Below are 14,532 nucleotides of genomic sequence, written 5' to 3' on the forward strand. Positions count from 1 at the left end.
GTGTTTCCCGAAAGGCTGCGCCTAAAAGTTCACCGAGCAACCCTAGTTCCCCGAGCAGCCAGCCTTGTGCAAACGCCTGGTCACGTGACTCCAGGAGCCGTACGGAGTACATTGTAACCGTACACAGAGCTGCTGCATCCAGGAAATTCTATGTCCTCTTAATGCTCTGCTATGCCACGCAAGTGGCGCTTTCATGGGCCGGAATCTTTCTCTCGCGTGACTATATGCTCTTTTACTATCTCGGCCTTGGACGCGTCCTAAACAACAACTGGAATCACAATCACTCCTCATCACCACCACCACCATCGCCCAAGTCTACCCTGCCCACACTCCAGAGCTCACGCTCGTCCTCTTGCTCATCAGAACTCAACCCCAAGCCGCCAGCCCCGCCTTCGGCCTCACGTCGTTCCCTCGCTTGTGCACCCAGCCTCAATGCCACACGCTTGAAGTAGTCGCTCAGCGGGCGTGACTGACCCATGGATAAAGCCTTTCCCGGCCCAGCCATGTATTGGTCGAAGACGGCGCTCTCCTCGTCGACGACATTGAAGAGTTCAAGGAAGGCCGCTTCCGCCGCCAGTTTGACGGGGATGACAGGGTCGCGCACCGAGGAGAATACCGGTGGCACCAGAATGGAGAGGTATTTCCGCATATCATCGCCGTGGTGGCGCGCCACAGTACGAACGACCACGAGTGCAAGGCGCCGAGAGTCGATGTCTCCGCCAGGAGCGATGACCGAGGTCAGCGCTTCAATGAGGGGCTGGTATACTTCTGCATCTGAGATCATGGAAGCGAACAACAAGTATTTGCCTAGCGCCAGCACAGAGTTCTGTTGAACGAAGGTGTTCTTGCCGGTCAGTCCCGCCGCGATTACCGCTCTCGTCTCCTCGGCGTAACCAGAAACCAAGCTAGACGCACTTTCAAGTAGGGCTGCGTTGAGTGCTAAGATGGAAGCGCTTGTGGATGGCTGTAGCAGGACACGGCTCTTGATCAACGAGGCTGCTTTCTCAGCTGGAAGAACCTTGATCATGGCGCCGAGGAGCCTTGCGTTGGTCACCATCGTGTTTTCATCCTGGCCGTCTTGCTGGCCATCCATGAGCCCTAGGATGGATTCTCGGGAGGTGTCGCTCATACTAGATCCAACCTTGCTAACCACTTCTTGCAATGCTTTCAGCATAGCGTTGCGGACACCTGCGTCCGGGGTTTTGGCTCCAGTGACAAGCTCGGCGATAAGAGGGTCAACGCGTGGAGTTAATGTGATGAGAGTGCTCAATGCCTTCGTCGCTCGCATGCGAAGTAAATCGCTCGTTGGGTCGGCGATAGACTTGGTAAAGGTCCTCTGCAGCTGCGGCAGAAACGGCCTTAAGAAGGTCGGAATCTTCTCGAGGAGTTGATTGAGGGTGGACAGGATGGCGCATTTGACGTCCATGGATCTTTCGCCCACAACACGGATAAGCGGGCCGGTGATTTGAGTCACGAATGGCTTCAATGCATCTGGGCCGCTACGATCAATGATGTCGGAGATCCCCATGGCAGCCTGAACACGCTGCTCGGTAGTACCATTCATCAAGCCCTGCAGGAAGATCTGGAGGACAGGCAAAATGCCCTTGGGTAGTGCAAAGCCAGGGAGTACAGAACCTGCAGTCCCCGCTTGCTGTAGGACTTGTCTGGTCGGACCAACCAAAGTCTCCATCTCCTCCTTGCGAAGGTGTGATTGCAGCCGGCTCAATGCGGACCAGGCAGCTTTCACGACTTCTGGGTCTCGGTCTCCGAAAGAAATGAGAAGAACCCGAATGAGGTCGGGATTGTACCTCGAGTAGTCGACAGCAGCTGTCTCAAAGAACGTGCCCAGGTGTACTGCGGCGACGGCTCGTCGTTTGTGATCGTCATGTTTAATCATTGTGAGCATCACGCTCATGGCCGTGTTGAGACCATCGTATTCATCAACAGATGACAAGACGGTATCGAACGCCTCGTCTAACTCTTCTAGCAAGTCCTCGTCCTTGCATGAAACAATGTTGTCTGCAAGACTGTTCAGGATGGCCGGCAGTCTGCGAGTCATGCTGGAGCCCCCAACCTTGGCCAACGATGCGAGGGCCCGGGCATTGAAAGCAGTGATAGGGTTGGTCAAAAGCGTTGGGATCAGGTTTGGTAAGATGACATTCGCCCTGGTGGCTTCTGTGAGCAAGGTAAGCAAAGCCGACAGCGCATGTTCCGCTTCCGATTCGCTTCGCAGGAGGTTGAGCAAATGGGGCAGTACTTGGTCCACAGCTCGCTTGCCGAAGGTTTGTTGAAGAGAATCAAAAGATTCGGCAGCAGCCTCCCGTACCTCTGGGTCGGGATCTGTCAGTGCCAGTCGAACAATAGCAATCAATTTGACCTCGTGCTCCTCGAGCGATTCCGGAGAAGCAGCATTGACAACTTCGCGGAGTGCAATGCAAATGCCCTGCCTCTTGTCCGGATCGGTTGATGTTTGCAGACCTTCCTCCAGAGACGGCAGCAACGACGCGAAGACACCTTCGCCAGCCTTGCGGATAACCTCGCCAAGGGCGTTTGCGGCAATGACTTTGTGCTCCATGTTAGAGGAGGCCAGGCGAGTGATGATCATTTGCGTGAGCGTAGGTACCAGTTCACGCAAGGTTCGGGGAGTGGCAACCAGAGCCTTCCAGACAGCAATGGCAGCCCCGCGGACCTGGGCAGAAGTATCACAGCGACAGATATAGAGCGACGACAACACTCTGTTGCGTCGTTCTTCGCCCAATACTTCCAGCAAGGATTGTCCCGCTTGTGTTGCAGATTCGCCCTCTTCCTCGGCGTCCGTTTGCGCACTGATACCGGTGAGGTTAAAGAGCAGGTCACCGACAAGCTCAACGGAGCTGAGACGGATGCGGTAGCTATCATCGGCCAATCCACGTTGCAGTTCTGGAAGGAGCAGGTCGATGGCCTTGCTTGCAAAGTTCTTCACCAGCAATCTGCCAGCTCTCAGGCTGGTCTCACGGATGACCTCGACATCATCAGCCAGGCCGCTAAGGATGGCTGGGATGATCTGAGCAAGATAGTTGGCAAAGCTGTTGCCAAAGCAGGCCGGCAAGAAGATGAACAAGGTCATGAATCCTTCTCTGACCGTCGGCCTTGGACTGGCTACATTCTGGAGGATAGTGGGCAGAGTCTCCTCAAGTCGGACAGTTCCGAGGCCGGCAAGCACTTCGCTAAGGGCTTGAGCAGCGCCGAGGCGGTCGCTTGCGCCTGTGTCGGTACGAAGTGAAGACATCAAGCTTGGTATCAGATCAGGGAAGGCATCTTCACCAAGCTTCTCGACCAGGCTGCCCAAGGCTTTGGAGGCAGTGGCACGAGTTGCTGGTACAGGATCGATGGAGGCGAGACGCAACCCAGAGACGAGAATGGGAAGATGGGTGACAATATCACGCTTCTCCGTAAGATGCGCCAGGCTGGCGATGATTTGGGCCGCTTTCCGCTTGGTGGCCGAGCGGTCATTCAGGCCCCTCTCCAATATCCTCACGACCAGGGCCAATGATGGCGCGTCCAAGTAATGCACAAACGAGACCTTGATCAGACAATCCAAGGCTTCCTCCGTATACTTGGTTGGATCACTCAGGGCCTTGAGCAAGATGTCGACGAGACTCTTGACTTCCGGATTTGTGATAACCTCTCCAAACCTCTTAAGGCTGCTATTAGCGGCGGCACGAACCTCTTTGTGACTGTCGGTGAGCACCGCGGTCAAGGGAGGGATGATCTCGGGCAAGCTGGCGGCTAGCTGTTCAGGGTCAAGGTAGGCCATCGCACCTAAGAGATCACACGCTCCTTTTTTGCTACGCCATTGCGTCTCGTTCAGCCCCTCCAGGAGTTGAGGAAGGACACGACGGACACCAAACGAGCTCAAGCTTCCAAAGCATGTCTTGGCTGTATCCAGGCAAGCTTCACGAACCGAGGTAACAGGATCGCCAAAGCCGGTCAGCAATTGTGGGAGGATCTCAATCACATATGGCTCAAAGGTCCGTCCAAGAAGCAGTGACATCAGCTCATAGGCCATCATGGCGCCTTGCCGCTGCTCGGGACTCTTCTTGTTTTCTGCCGCGCCCCTCAACGCTGACATGACCCGATGCTGCCTTAGAGCGGCTACTCCTTTGCCTTTCACGATGCCTGCAAGCCCGTAAGCCGAGCCTCGACGGGCTGCATATTTCTTAGAGTTGAACAGCTGATCAAGAAGCGAAGACAAATAAGGCCCGGCGTCAACACTCGGCGATCGGATCAGGGGAGGCAAACAGTTGGCCACCGCGTACTGTACTGATTCCGAGGGGGTACTGAGTGTGTCGAGGAGCTTTTGTATCACAGTTTGTGTTCGCTTGTCACCTTCTGGAAGATGGCGTGCCAGCGAACCATAGAGGACGATTACAGCCTCGTTGACCCAATCTGCTTCTTGTGTGCCTTTGTCAGGGCCCTGTAATACCTTCTCAAACAGGTCCATGAGTGGCTCCAGACGTTCGTTCCCACGGCCCGCTACTAGAGCGATCCCAGCTGCAACCATCTCTGAGCGTACAGTGGCATTGCGGTCCGAGAAAGCACCCTCAGAGACCATGAAACCCATGAACGGAACCAGTGCATCTGGACTGAGGATGGACGAAATCTCCTTGACGGCGAGAGCAATCCCACTTCTTCTCTCCCATTGGTCAGCCAACTCGCCCTTTTGCACGATTCCGAATTTGTTCCGCTTCGGCACAAGTGGTTGTGCTTCTATCCTGTACGACTCTTCCAGCCAGGCCAGGATACTGTCAATCTTGGAAGTATTCTGGAGGAGTGCTTGGGCAAGTGCTTTCGACGCGGCAGTGCGAGTCGACCGTGCCGCTGAAAACAGGAACTGGGGTATGCTGTCGACCATCTCCTCGGTCACGAAGAATTCCTGTTCTTGCCAGATGGCTAGAGCAGTTTCGGCATTTTCATCCTCTTCATCTTGGCATGCAATCCACAAATGCACCGAAAAGTCAATATCTGACAAGTCTAGCTCAGAGTGTATGGCTTGGAGAGCCGCGGACCGGACTGCGCTTTCCGGAAGAGTAACAGCGGACAAGAGAATATCCCTTTCTTCAGGCGTAATGTTCTCTGATATTGAGCGACAAAAGTCGAACAAACAATCTTTGATGATGCGGTAGTGCTGGGTATACTTCTGCATCGCTTTGATGAGGTGCCGCAGGATATCGGCCCTTGGAAGAAGCTCATCGGCACCTGAGCCCATCTGGAAGGAGAGAAATTCGAGAGCAAGAAGGACTTGCGCGTCAGCCTCGTCTCCCGAAACCTCTCCAATCCTTCCATTCTCCAGCAGTGTAAAGATCAATGGTAAAGCATACGCAGTGGTGATTGTATCAAAGGGGCGTTGCTCAGCTGCGAACCGCAGTCTATAAAGAACCCTGGTACCTAGATCTGCCAGCGGCTCTACCGTCAAACTGTCCGGGACATTGGCATTCGGCAAAGATCTGAGAGTCGCCACACCAATGAAAAGACGCAGATTGCCCAGCCGATCGGAGACCTGGGTAGAGCATGCCATGTATGCTGAGACAATCTCATCGTCAACAACCAATGCAGCCCCTTTCTCCAGGACACGTATCAGTGCAGTGATTGCTGGAGACATCCACATGCGTGCGTCGGTCGGCGGACCACGAGCGAGCCCTTCAACGAACTTTGCGCCTCTTCTGACTTTCGCCGACACTGACTTCACACGGGCTCGTACCTCAGCCTCATGAGCAAGTTGTGCATCGAGCTTCGCTTGCTGATCCGCCGTCAGCTTTTTCTGAGTCGCTCCCTTTTTCTGGGCTAACTGCTGCCGCATCTCTTCTTCCCATTTGAGGACATCGTAATCCTTTTGGTTCTTGTTTTCAAGGTTTCCATTTGTCTGCTGACCCAGCACATCAATCACCGCTGTACCTTCGGGAGCGCGAGCAATGAGGGCTTCAGTAGGCCCTAGACCGTCTAGCTGTGAGGGGTCGAGGTCTTTCCGAAATTGTTGGATCAGTGCTGATGTACAAGAATCTGGTGCCACAAAAGCCAGGGTCGCCGCGGCGTTGCAAGCAGCAACCTCAAATACGTTCAGAGGTGCTAGTTTCTGAGACTCAAAATGCGATAGTATCTCCGCAAACAGATCATCGCACCGTTTCTTCCCCAGTTGCCCAGGATCGATCCCCAGGGTGAGGCAACTTGCGATCCAATCCGAGTTGACAATAAGTTCTGGTCGAAGGAGGACAACTGTTGATACTGACTGGTTCTCTAGGATGTCAAGCGGGATTTCTTTCTTGAGATCTCTCCACTTGTCTTTTGCCGGTGAAATGCATTTCACCGCTTGGAGCAATCGATTGTCACTCAACGGAATAGAACTTCCAGCTGGTCCGTTCAATTCCTGGGCCCGAGACCGAAGCACATCCCAAATACCGAGTACTATGCTTTGGCCTACGGAGGCAGGCCTCTCGACATACACCCGCGATAAGGAGGCACCAGTCTCCTTTCGGACAGCCGAGTCCACCTCTGGAGTTAGTAGGAGGTGTAGGACGGCCCTTGCCCACGCAGCCTTCGCATCCTCCACGGCATTGTCGAGCTCGAACGCCAGGGTGGTTAAGGCATACAGCGCCCAGTGATTGTCTCCGGCTGACGAAAGTCGTGTGTAGACCTTGGGATTTAGCAAAAAAGAAAGCTTCGGACTCACGGTCATGGCATTCTGTCTGATTTGGTGGTAAGCATTGGACTTGAACTCATCAGCCTCTAAGATGGGAGAGTCCAAAAGTGCAGGGAGACCGTAAGCAGCTGCGACGTAGCCGTTCTGAGCTGCAGGCAGTGGATTCGGAGCGATCTCGTCGTAGACGTCTCTCAACATCTTCAAGGAGGACCGAATGAACTCCTGTGAGGAACTTTCTGATGGCACATTTTGGAGGCCTCTCAGTACATCGGCAACGCACAAGACCCAAATCTTGCGAAATGCAGGCCTTTTGTCAGCGCAACCTTTTAGAAGAGAGTCCGAGAGTGATTTCTCAATGGCCGAGGACGAAGCGAGAATCTGTAGGTGAGGGACTAGAGCCCAGAGCTCCTTTCTGAGAGCTCCTTCGTTTGCTTCCTTTGCTGCAGCTGGCAGAATGCTCTGCACGATGACCGAAGATGTTTCGAGTTCTGGGTGCACCGTATGGAGGACATCGGCGAGGATGCCGCGCATCTCGAAATTTGCAGCCTTTGATAACTTCAAGGCCGACGCCAATTCCCGTGAGATCTTCTGGAGGTTGGCAGGGTCGCCGCCCCTTCGAACTAAGGCTAATAAAGCCCTTCCTGCCCCTTCACGAATCGTAGAGTTGGTAGAGGCCATGGCTGAAAGAAGAGGTTTCACCAATTTCGAAAGTGCAAGTTCTGAGATGTCAAGCTCCTGAGGCAGGCAGGCGGCTAGTGCTTCAACGGGACCTTGTAAGACGGCCTCCGGTGAACGCAGAATGGCCTTCTCCAGCGCCGGGACGAGCGTTGCACCAACATCCTGCAATGTCACAAAATCCAAGAAGTAATCATGGAGACCCATGGACTCATGGGCGGGCACGGGAATTTTGGAGCCTATAATATACTTGACATAGAAATCAAGAATATGCTTCGACGAATCCTGAAGCTGCTCTTTTCTTTCTGGTATGCGTGAACTCACGCCGGCAATGACACCTAGGTAAGGGCCGCACCGAGCATCTACCTCTGGAGAGTTTTCGACCTCCTTGAGGGCGAGGTCCAATGCCTTGGAGCCGTACGCTGTCTTGAAAACATCGCGTAGGCCCCTCCTCGCTAGGGTCAAGGCAGAATGCTGAACACCTCCTCGGATATCCTTGTCTTCACATTTGTCAAGAAGGCGAGCTGCAGCAAGACATATTTTCCCGAAGCAGTTGTCCACAGACTTTGCATTGCCCGGACTCTCCTGCTGAAGTAGACAACACCATTCGAGCAACACGAATGCACTTGACGGTGCTATGGCAGCCTTCTGGGATTCCTGGATCAAGAATTTGGTGATAGCAGGGTAGGCGGCATCGGCGGTGGAGGGGTTCGTGACATATGCTCTTAGGCATGACTGTACAGCGCGGCGAGACTTTCGGTCTGCATATCGAGGATAGGTCGAAAGGAGGGTGGGCAACACACTCAGTGTGCCTGCTGACTTGGACTCATCGGCTGTAAACAGTCAGTTTGAATACACTGGTCAATCGGAGGCTCGCCTGTACCAGTGCTCTGAATGTCATGGAGCAGTTTCCGTAGCACCTCAATACGGATGTTGGTTGAACTACTGCTGAGGGCGGCTAAGCGGGACTCCGAGGTTTCTAGGACTCCCGATCCCGACTCTGAGATGTCACCCATGGTCCATGTATTGGAGCAATCGGTCTGTCGATACGGTGCCTGACTGACCCTAGTGACTGTTCTGTCCACCGACCAAAATTCTCGACTGCGCACTGAATATGACGCAGGGACCGGCGCCAAGATTTCCGTCCTTGGGTCTTACCAAGGTAAGGTAGGGTCCTCCTCCGCAGCCTTATAGAGCCTCGCCCCATTAACAAATAGGTACATGTAAGTACAGAGTATCCGTACAGAGTACTTGTACCTACTACGTAGTATCTACTATCTAGTATCTACTAGTAGCGCATCATACGAGTACACAGGCAAGGCTCGCTCATGTCTTTTCCCTGTTGAAGTCTGGGCTGGAATCCAAGATTTCGAAGCCCTATCACGGATGGAACCGGGTAGATGACTGAAAGTCTCATGGCCGCCATAACCAGGTCGTACGATCCTCCGTACTCCGTACTTCCCTAGCTGGATTGATTATGCGACCTCCTGTCAGTAGGTACTGAGGTGACTGTTTGATTTAATAAATATTGAGGTGCAGTACGGATATAGAGAGGCACAGACTCAGGGCAGACTCACTGCCACCTGGATTGCCAATCTTAGGCTGCCCAGGCCGCTTAGCCTCCAACCGGTAAGGCGTCTCCGGCAGGCTCCTTAGGCTTAGGGGCTCCCTACTACCTAGGCTCCCTGAGGGGTCCTGGGCTTCTTAATTTTCCGCTTGGTGGCTTCTCCATCGGCAACACCGTCCAGTTTCACCCTCTCTCAATTTCCACCTGCCAATCATTCCGCCCTGATCCATCCACCAAACGCACCTTTCTCACGTCCTGCCCTCAATCACCGCTCCAGCCTCGCTAAAAATTTGATCACAGTCCTGGATTGTCGTGGCTGCCGTCAGATAGGTTGTATGCTAAGCTCCCGCCTCGCTGGTCCGACAAGCCACCGGTAGGATGAGCCCAAGAACTCCCTGCCGAACGGCCCACTCACAGATTTCAGTCTTCCAAGGTCGGCATGAAGCTGAAACCGTGAGCTGACCATGACCTGGCGGTCGCGATGTTCAAGGCCCAGGGATCGTATTCCTGTCCTCCTGTCCCCCTGTTCCCCTGTTCGCCATGCTGCGTTGACTTGGCCTCGACGGCTATCTCCCTGACTCGGGTGTCACCACCACGCCTGTCGTCGAACCCGGACGTGTGCGCTCTGTATGCCAGGAAACACCAGTACACAAATCTACCGGCGAGCGACATGCTGTGAAATATCAGACTCCGCGCTTGCCTTCAGCCTGGACAGGATACTCAAGTTGATCCTTTGCCTCTTGCGCTCTGCGTGCCTAGCCAGGTGCACTCTATTCGTAGGGCTTCCCGACCTAGTCCGCGTTGACAGATGGGCGCAATGGACAAAAAGCTGGGCCTGCGGACGGATCGTTCAGTGCGTTTTCTGCCCTGTTCGTCGCGAAGCTTTGGCTGACATCTATCAAGTCCCTAACTGCGAAGAAGTATCTTGGAGATCCAGACGATCGTCATTTCATCCCAGACTCGCCTCTGGTGGACAGGCAGGTGCTCACCGAGCAGGAGGAGGGCGAGTTGAAACGAGCCTGCGCCTTAGTGCTGGCCAATGTGCAACACTCGGATGACACGTCGGACGACCCTCTCAAATACATTGCGGCTCATATTCAAGATGGGAGGGGAACACACCAGACCGGCGCGAAACGCGACCGAACTTCGCAGCCAGCACAGTGTCCCTATATGACTTCAACGAAGGTCTCCCAACAATTGACCGATCTAAAACCCGACACAGCGACCCCTTCAGAAGCCTCTCGCCGACATACATCAACTACCACAGACGATTCGACCCCCTTGACAAGTGCCGGCCTCACCCCCGGCGACGCAGGCTCGCGGTTCTCTGATGCTGCGCGCAGATCCGTAAACAGCACCAGAAAGCCAGGAAGCGGTCTTCGAAACGAAGCGTCAACGAGTTCCAAAAGTCGAACGACTTCTAACGCTGGATTGCACAGGTCGCTCGAAACGTGCGAGCCCACCGTCGACGCCGAGGTTATTGGGCGCACAGTCCGACTCGTAAAGGACAGCTCATCAAGGCTTGAGAGCAGCAGCAACAGATCGATGGATATCAACCGACCCGCCAGACTGGCGGGACCAGACCTGAACAAAAGTCTCCCTCCGCCTCCGCCTCTCGCTGACTGGCCTATTTTAAATGAACCCAAACCGCCACACATTGGCAGATTAATGAATACTATCCGCAAGAAGAAATCCATAATCGCCGAGAGTAGGGACACCTCAACTGCTTCAGCTCCCTCTGTGCCTTCAGCTGAGGAGACAAGGGCGGCAACAACTCTTCAACCACGTATCCGGACTGCAACTGCGCCTGTGTTCAATGGTGGTGCTCAGCCACTACCACCACCCAAGAAGAAGTTCCATCTGCGTTTCTTTCCCCGGCTACACCGACCCACGGATGTCCTTGTCAGTTAAATGGTCTTGACAGAGGACTCGGTTATCGAGTCGGTTTCGACCCATGGTGCCATTTCTTCTACATCTGCTTTCACAGGCTACTAGCATAGGCGTTCAGGACCTGGCGCCACGACATTGGTTCGAACCTAATCATCCACGAGCGACAGAGGCCCAGACGACCTACTTCTCAACCATGACATGTTTATATATATCAGAGCTTAACGACCATTTTCTTTAATGAGGCACGACCTCTGGCCAACGTGAACTTGCCAGGTATGCGGGTTTTGTGCCGATGCACTGCTTCAGTGTACGGATACTCGATGCATTTTGTATGGGCAGTTTGGTGTGACGCGAGGACGAGGTGGATGGTCCCACGAACAGGAAACAGTACTCAATCACAGATCACAGATCACACATCCCCCATCCCCTGATCTAATAACCTCGGGCTCAGATCATTGTGAGAATGAGCAGTCTTCTTTCAGCGTAGAAGATATGTTAGGTAGCAGCCCCGGACTGCCTTCAGGGGAAATAGAGCAAGCACTGCAGTCCTACCCTGAGTGCAGATGATCGGTCTTTCCCACAATCCTACTTGGTACTGCGTTCTGATTTCCCTTTCCGTGCTACGAGTATGGTAGGTACAGATAGAGTACTGTACTCTACCTACATGTACCTTACTCGTAGTAGGTATCATCCCTGCCACTGTGCAGTGTGCTCCGTAAACGCAGATGTAAACGCAGATATTACCGCAGCGTCTACTGTCTACTGTCTACTGTCTACTGTCTACTGTCTACTGTCTACTGTCTACTGTCTACTGTCTACTGTCTACCGTCTACAATAATCTGCACGCCGCTCTATTGCCTACCTTAGGTATGAGATACATTATGATTTATGATCACGTCCCAATATCCCACCCAATATGTATGTTTTTATCTCTCAGGCCTTGTTCGACCTATCTCCTATCAGCCTTCATATGAAGCACCACCAACTATCACCATCGTCAGATAGATGCCAAATGACAGATAACAGATACTAGATACTAGATACTAGATATCAGTCGCCAGATACCAGATACTAGATGCCAGATATTTCCATGTTTTGGTGTGATCTGGAGTCTGGAGTCGGCCACCGCCGGTCCTCTGAGCCTTTGGATCAGGAAGGGTGGTGGCAGTGCGACGTTTTGACAATCTTGTACTTATGTGTGATTACAGTACTCTGTGATATTGCACATACTACTCTACAGTGATCAAGGGGTTTCAATTCAATCATGTCACATTCCTCGTCCTCTAATTAGTTGGATTCTAACTATCACGAGAGAACGATCAGTGAACCGGTCAAGGACAAGCCTTGGACATGTAGAACTGGATTTTCCTTTTGCTTTTCCATAGGATCAACAACCATCATGCCACTAGCTCGGACCTTTTGTTACCAGTGCCGTCTGGTCCTGATGCTGAAGCTTCCGAGCCATCTGCTTTCTTTTCCGAACTACCTGCTTCCTTTTCCGAGTCAGAGAGCACCACGATGGGTGATTCTACATCAGTTAACCCATCTTGTGCCAGGGCGCGTTTCTTTGTATCGCGCTTCTCCAAAGTCCGGACGAGTATCGTGTGCAACACAACCATAACGCCTAGGACCGAGGCGAAGATGAATCCCGGGTGATACCTGGGAGCATCGATCGTTCTCCAAACGGCAACGGAGAACCAAATTGACTGGATGAAACTGAACATGTTTGAGCACGCAATAACAAACCCTCGCATCTCGTGGTCATGGGGGATCAAATCCGGATACCAGGAATAGTAGATGCCTGGAACACCGCAACTGAAGTACATCAGATAGTATGCAGTAAACTTGAGATTGTCCGAGACGTCCCAAACGGCGAGAACGACACAGCTAAAGAAGGTGACGGCCTGCATGGCCATGATAGTCTGCCACCGTCGTCCTCGCAGTAGGCGAGAGTCAGACACCATGCCTGCCACGACCTGCACTACCACTCCGATGGCGACCTGGCCCGTAGGCCACACGTTGATTTGGTAGACAGAGTGATGGGTGGATTTCAGCCAAAGTGCGAATACAGGCTGGTAGGCCGGGAAACTGCCCTGGATGAAGAAGTAGCCGAGCGGGAGCAGCCAGAACTGCCATTGGGACATAATGCGGAAGATCTTTTTGCGATCCCATGCCGACGCCCCTAAAGGCTTCAGTCCCGCCTTAACCAGCCGGTCCCGTGCAAACTGCGCCTCCTTAGGCGTGAGATAAAAGGCGCGCGTGGTCTCAGGGAAGTCGGGGATAAAGAAGTAGCCCAGGATACCGATAGGTAAACTGATGACGCCACATATGATAAAAAGCCAACTCCAGCCTTCACGGCCCAGCTTGCCGTCGAGACCCTTATACGCGCCCGCTTGGAGATAGCCGCTAAACATACTGGACATGCTAGCAGTGGCGTAGAATATGGTGACGCGCTTAGCGCGCTCTTCCTTGGTGTACCACGATCCGATCAGGTAGACCATGACGGGGAAGAAGGCCGACTCGAATAGACCAATGAAGAAGCGGACGGCGTATAGCTGTTCCGCCGTTTTAACAGCCGCCGTGCAGAAGGTAAGCGCCGCCCAAACGATCTCGACCGTCGGGATCAGGATCGAAGGTCGAACGCGCGTGACCAGTATAACGGCTGGGATCTGGCCGATCACGTAGCCCGCGGTGTTGACGTTCGAAGCGTACGTCAGCTCGCTGCCGTATAGTTTTAGCGACTCCTTCATACCCGACACGTATGCGTTGTTTATATTCTGCACGTCGAGGCCCCTGCTAAAGTAGCCTAGGCACGACGTGGTGAGCAGAAAGAAGTCGAGCTTGAATAGAAACCACTTCTCTTCCTTTGGCTTGTCTGGGTCGTCCCAGATGTAGCCTCGGAAGGTACGGAGGTAACGGCGAGTGGTGCCCCAGACGCCGGGCCGCTCCCAAGGCTTCGTGGGGACGGCCGCGGTCACATGCTCGTCTGCTGTCCCCAACGTCGATTCTTCCTCCTCTTCCTTTGTCAGAGGAACCGGGACCGACCGCGTTTCGATATCAAGTTGAGGCTTGGGGCCATTGCGGCGAGGGTCCTCTATGGACACCATTCCTGGAGTCAGGTTTGATCTTCCTCGTTATCTGTGTCTCTCTTCTCTCTCACACAGACACAGACACATACACCCACACACTTCTGACGTGGATATGGAGATTGAGGTGGGACTCGGGGGCGGGCGCAGGCACAGGGAAATCCGCGTCCTTGTGCTGGGGGAATTCGCCAGACCACATACGCTATATAGTCCATGGCCTTGCAGTATTGCGCCATTGGAGCTCTTCTTTTCATCAGCGACACTTGTAGGACCTCGTACCACTCACGAACGACTTATGCTATTGGACCTTTTCTGACGTGGATCTTGACAAGGGTTTGGACCAACGATTCAATATACCCAGTATCCATACACATGGTCACAGGTAAGGTATCACACCAGGGGGGAAACAGCGGTAGATAGTGCAAGAAATAGCGTTGTCGCCGGAATAAGTATGTCGAAGTGGAGTACGGAGTACTGCCAATAGGGAGGAACAAGGAATTGAGATGTACTCTGTACACTGGTACAGTGTTACGGAGTACTGAGATACTCCGTACTTAGCAATCGACCGGACCACCCCCTGCCGTCAAAAATTGGAGAGACTATTGAGGAAGACAAGGAAGTTGTTTGCACGGTTGATT

The 14,532-nt window shown here is 53.4% G+C and overlaps 3 protein-coding genes across 3 annotated transcripts; 1 reads left to right on the forward strand and 2 right to left on the reverse strand.

The window, feature by feature from the left end:
- Nucleotides 1-280: 280 nt before the first annotated feature.
- A1O3_03365 (uncharacterized protein) lies at nt 281-8,367 on the reverse strand (the record flags this gene model as incomplete). Its single annotated transcript, XM_007733503.1, has 2 exons — nt 281-8,184; nt 8,235-8,367. 2 exons carry the CDS (start codon nt 8,365-8,367, stop codon nt 281-283), a joined length of 8,037 nt encoding a protein of 2,678 aa, XP_007731693.1.
- A 1,368-nt stretch (nt 8,368-9,735) lies between these two features.
- Nucleotides 9,736-10,829, forward strand: A1O3_03366 (uncharacterized protein; the record flags this gene model as incomplete). Its single annotated transcript, XM_007733504.1, has 2 exons — nt 9,736-9,771; nt 9,822-10,829. The coding sequence occupies 2 exons, from the start codon at nt 9,736-9,738 to the stop codon at nt 10,827-10,829; spliced, it is 1,044 nt and encodes a 347-aa protein (XP_007731694.1).
- Nucleotides 10,830-12,205: 1,376 nt separating this feature from the next.
- On the reverse strand, nt 12,206-13,915 carry A1O3_03367 (uncharacterized protein; the record flags this gene model as incomplete). Its single annotated transcript, XM_007733505.1, has 1 exon — nt 12,206-13,915. The coding sequence occupies one exon, from the start codon at nt 13,913-13,915 to the stop codon at nt 12,206-12,208; it is 1,710 nt and encodes a 569-aa protein (XP_007731695.1).
- Nucleotides 13,916-14,532: the final 617 nt, after the last annotated feature.

This window comes from Capronia epimyces (assembly GCF_000585565.1).
Source record: "Capronia epimyces CBS 606.96 chromosome Unknown aczIQ-supercont1.3, whole genome shotgun sequence".
Taxonomy (NCBI): domain Eukaryota; kingdom Fungi; phylum Ascomycota; class Eurotiomycetes; order Chaetothyriales; family Herpotrichiellaceae; genus Capronia; species Capronia epimyces.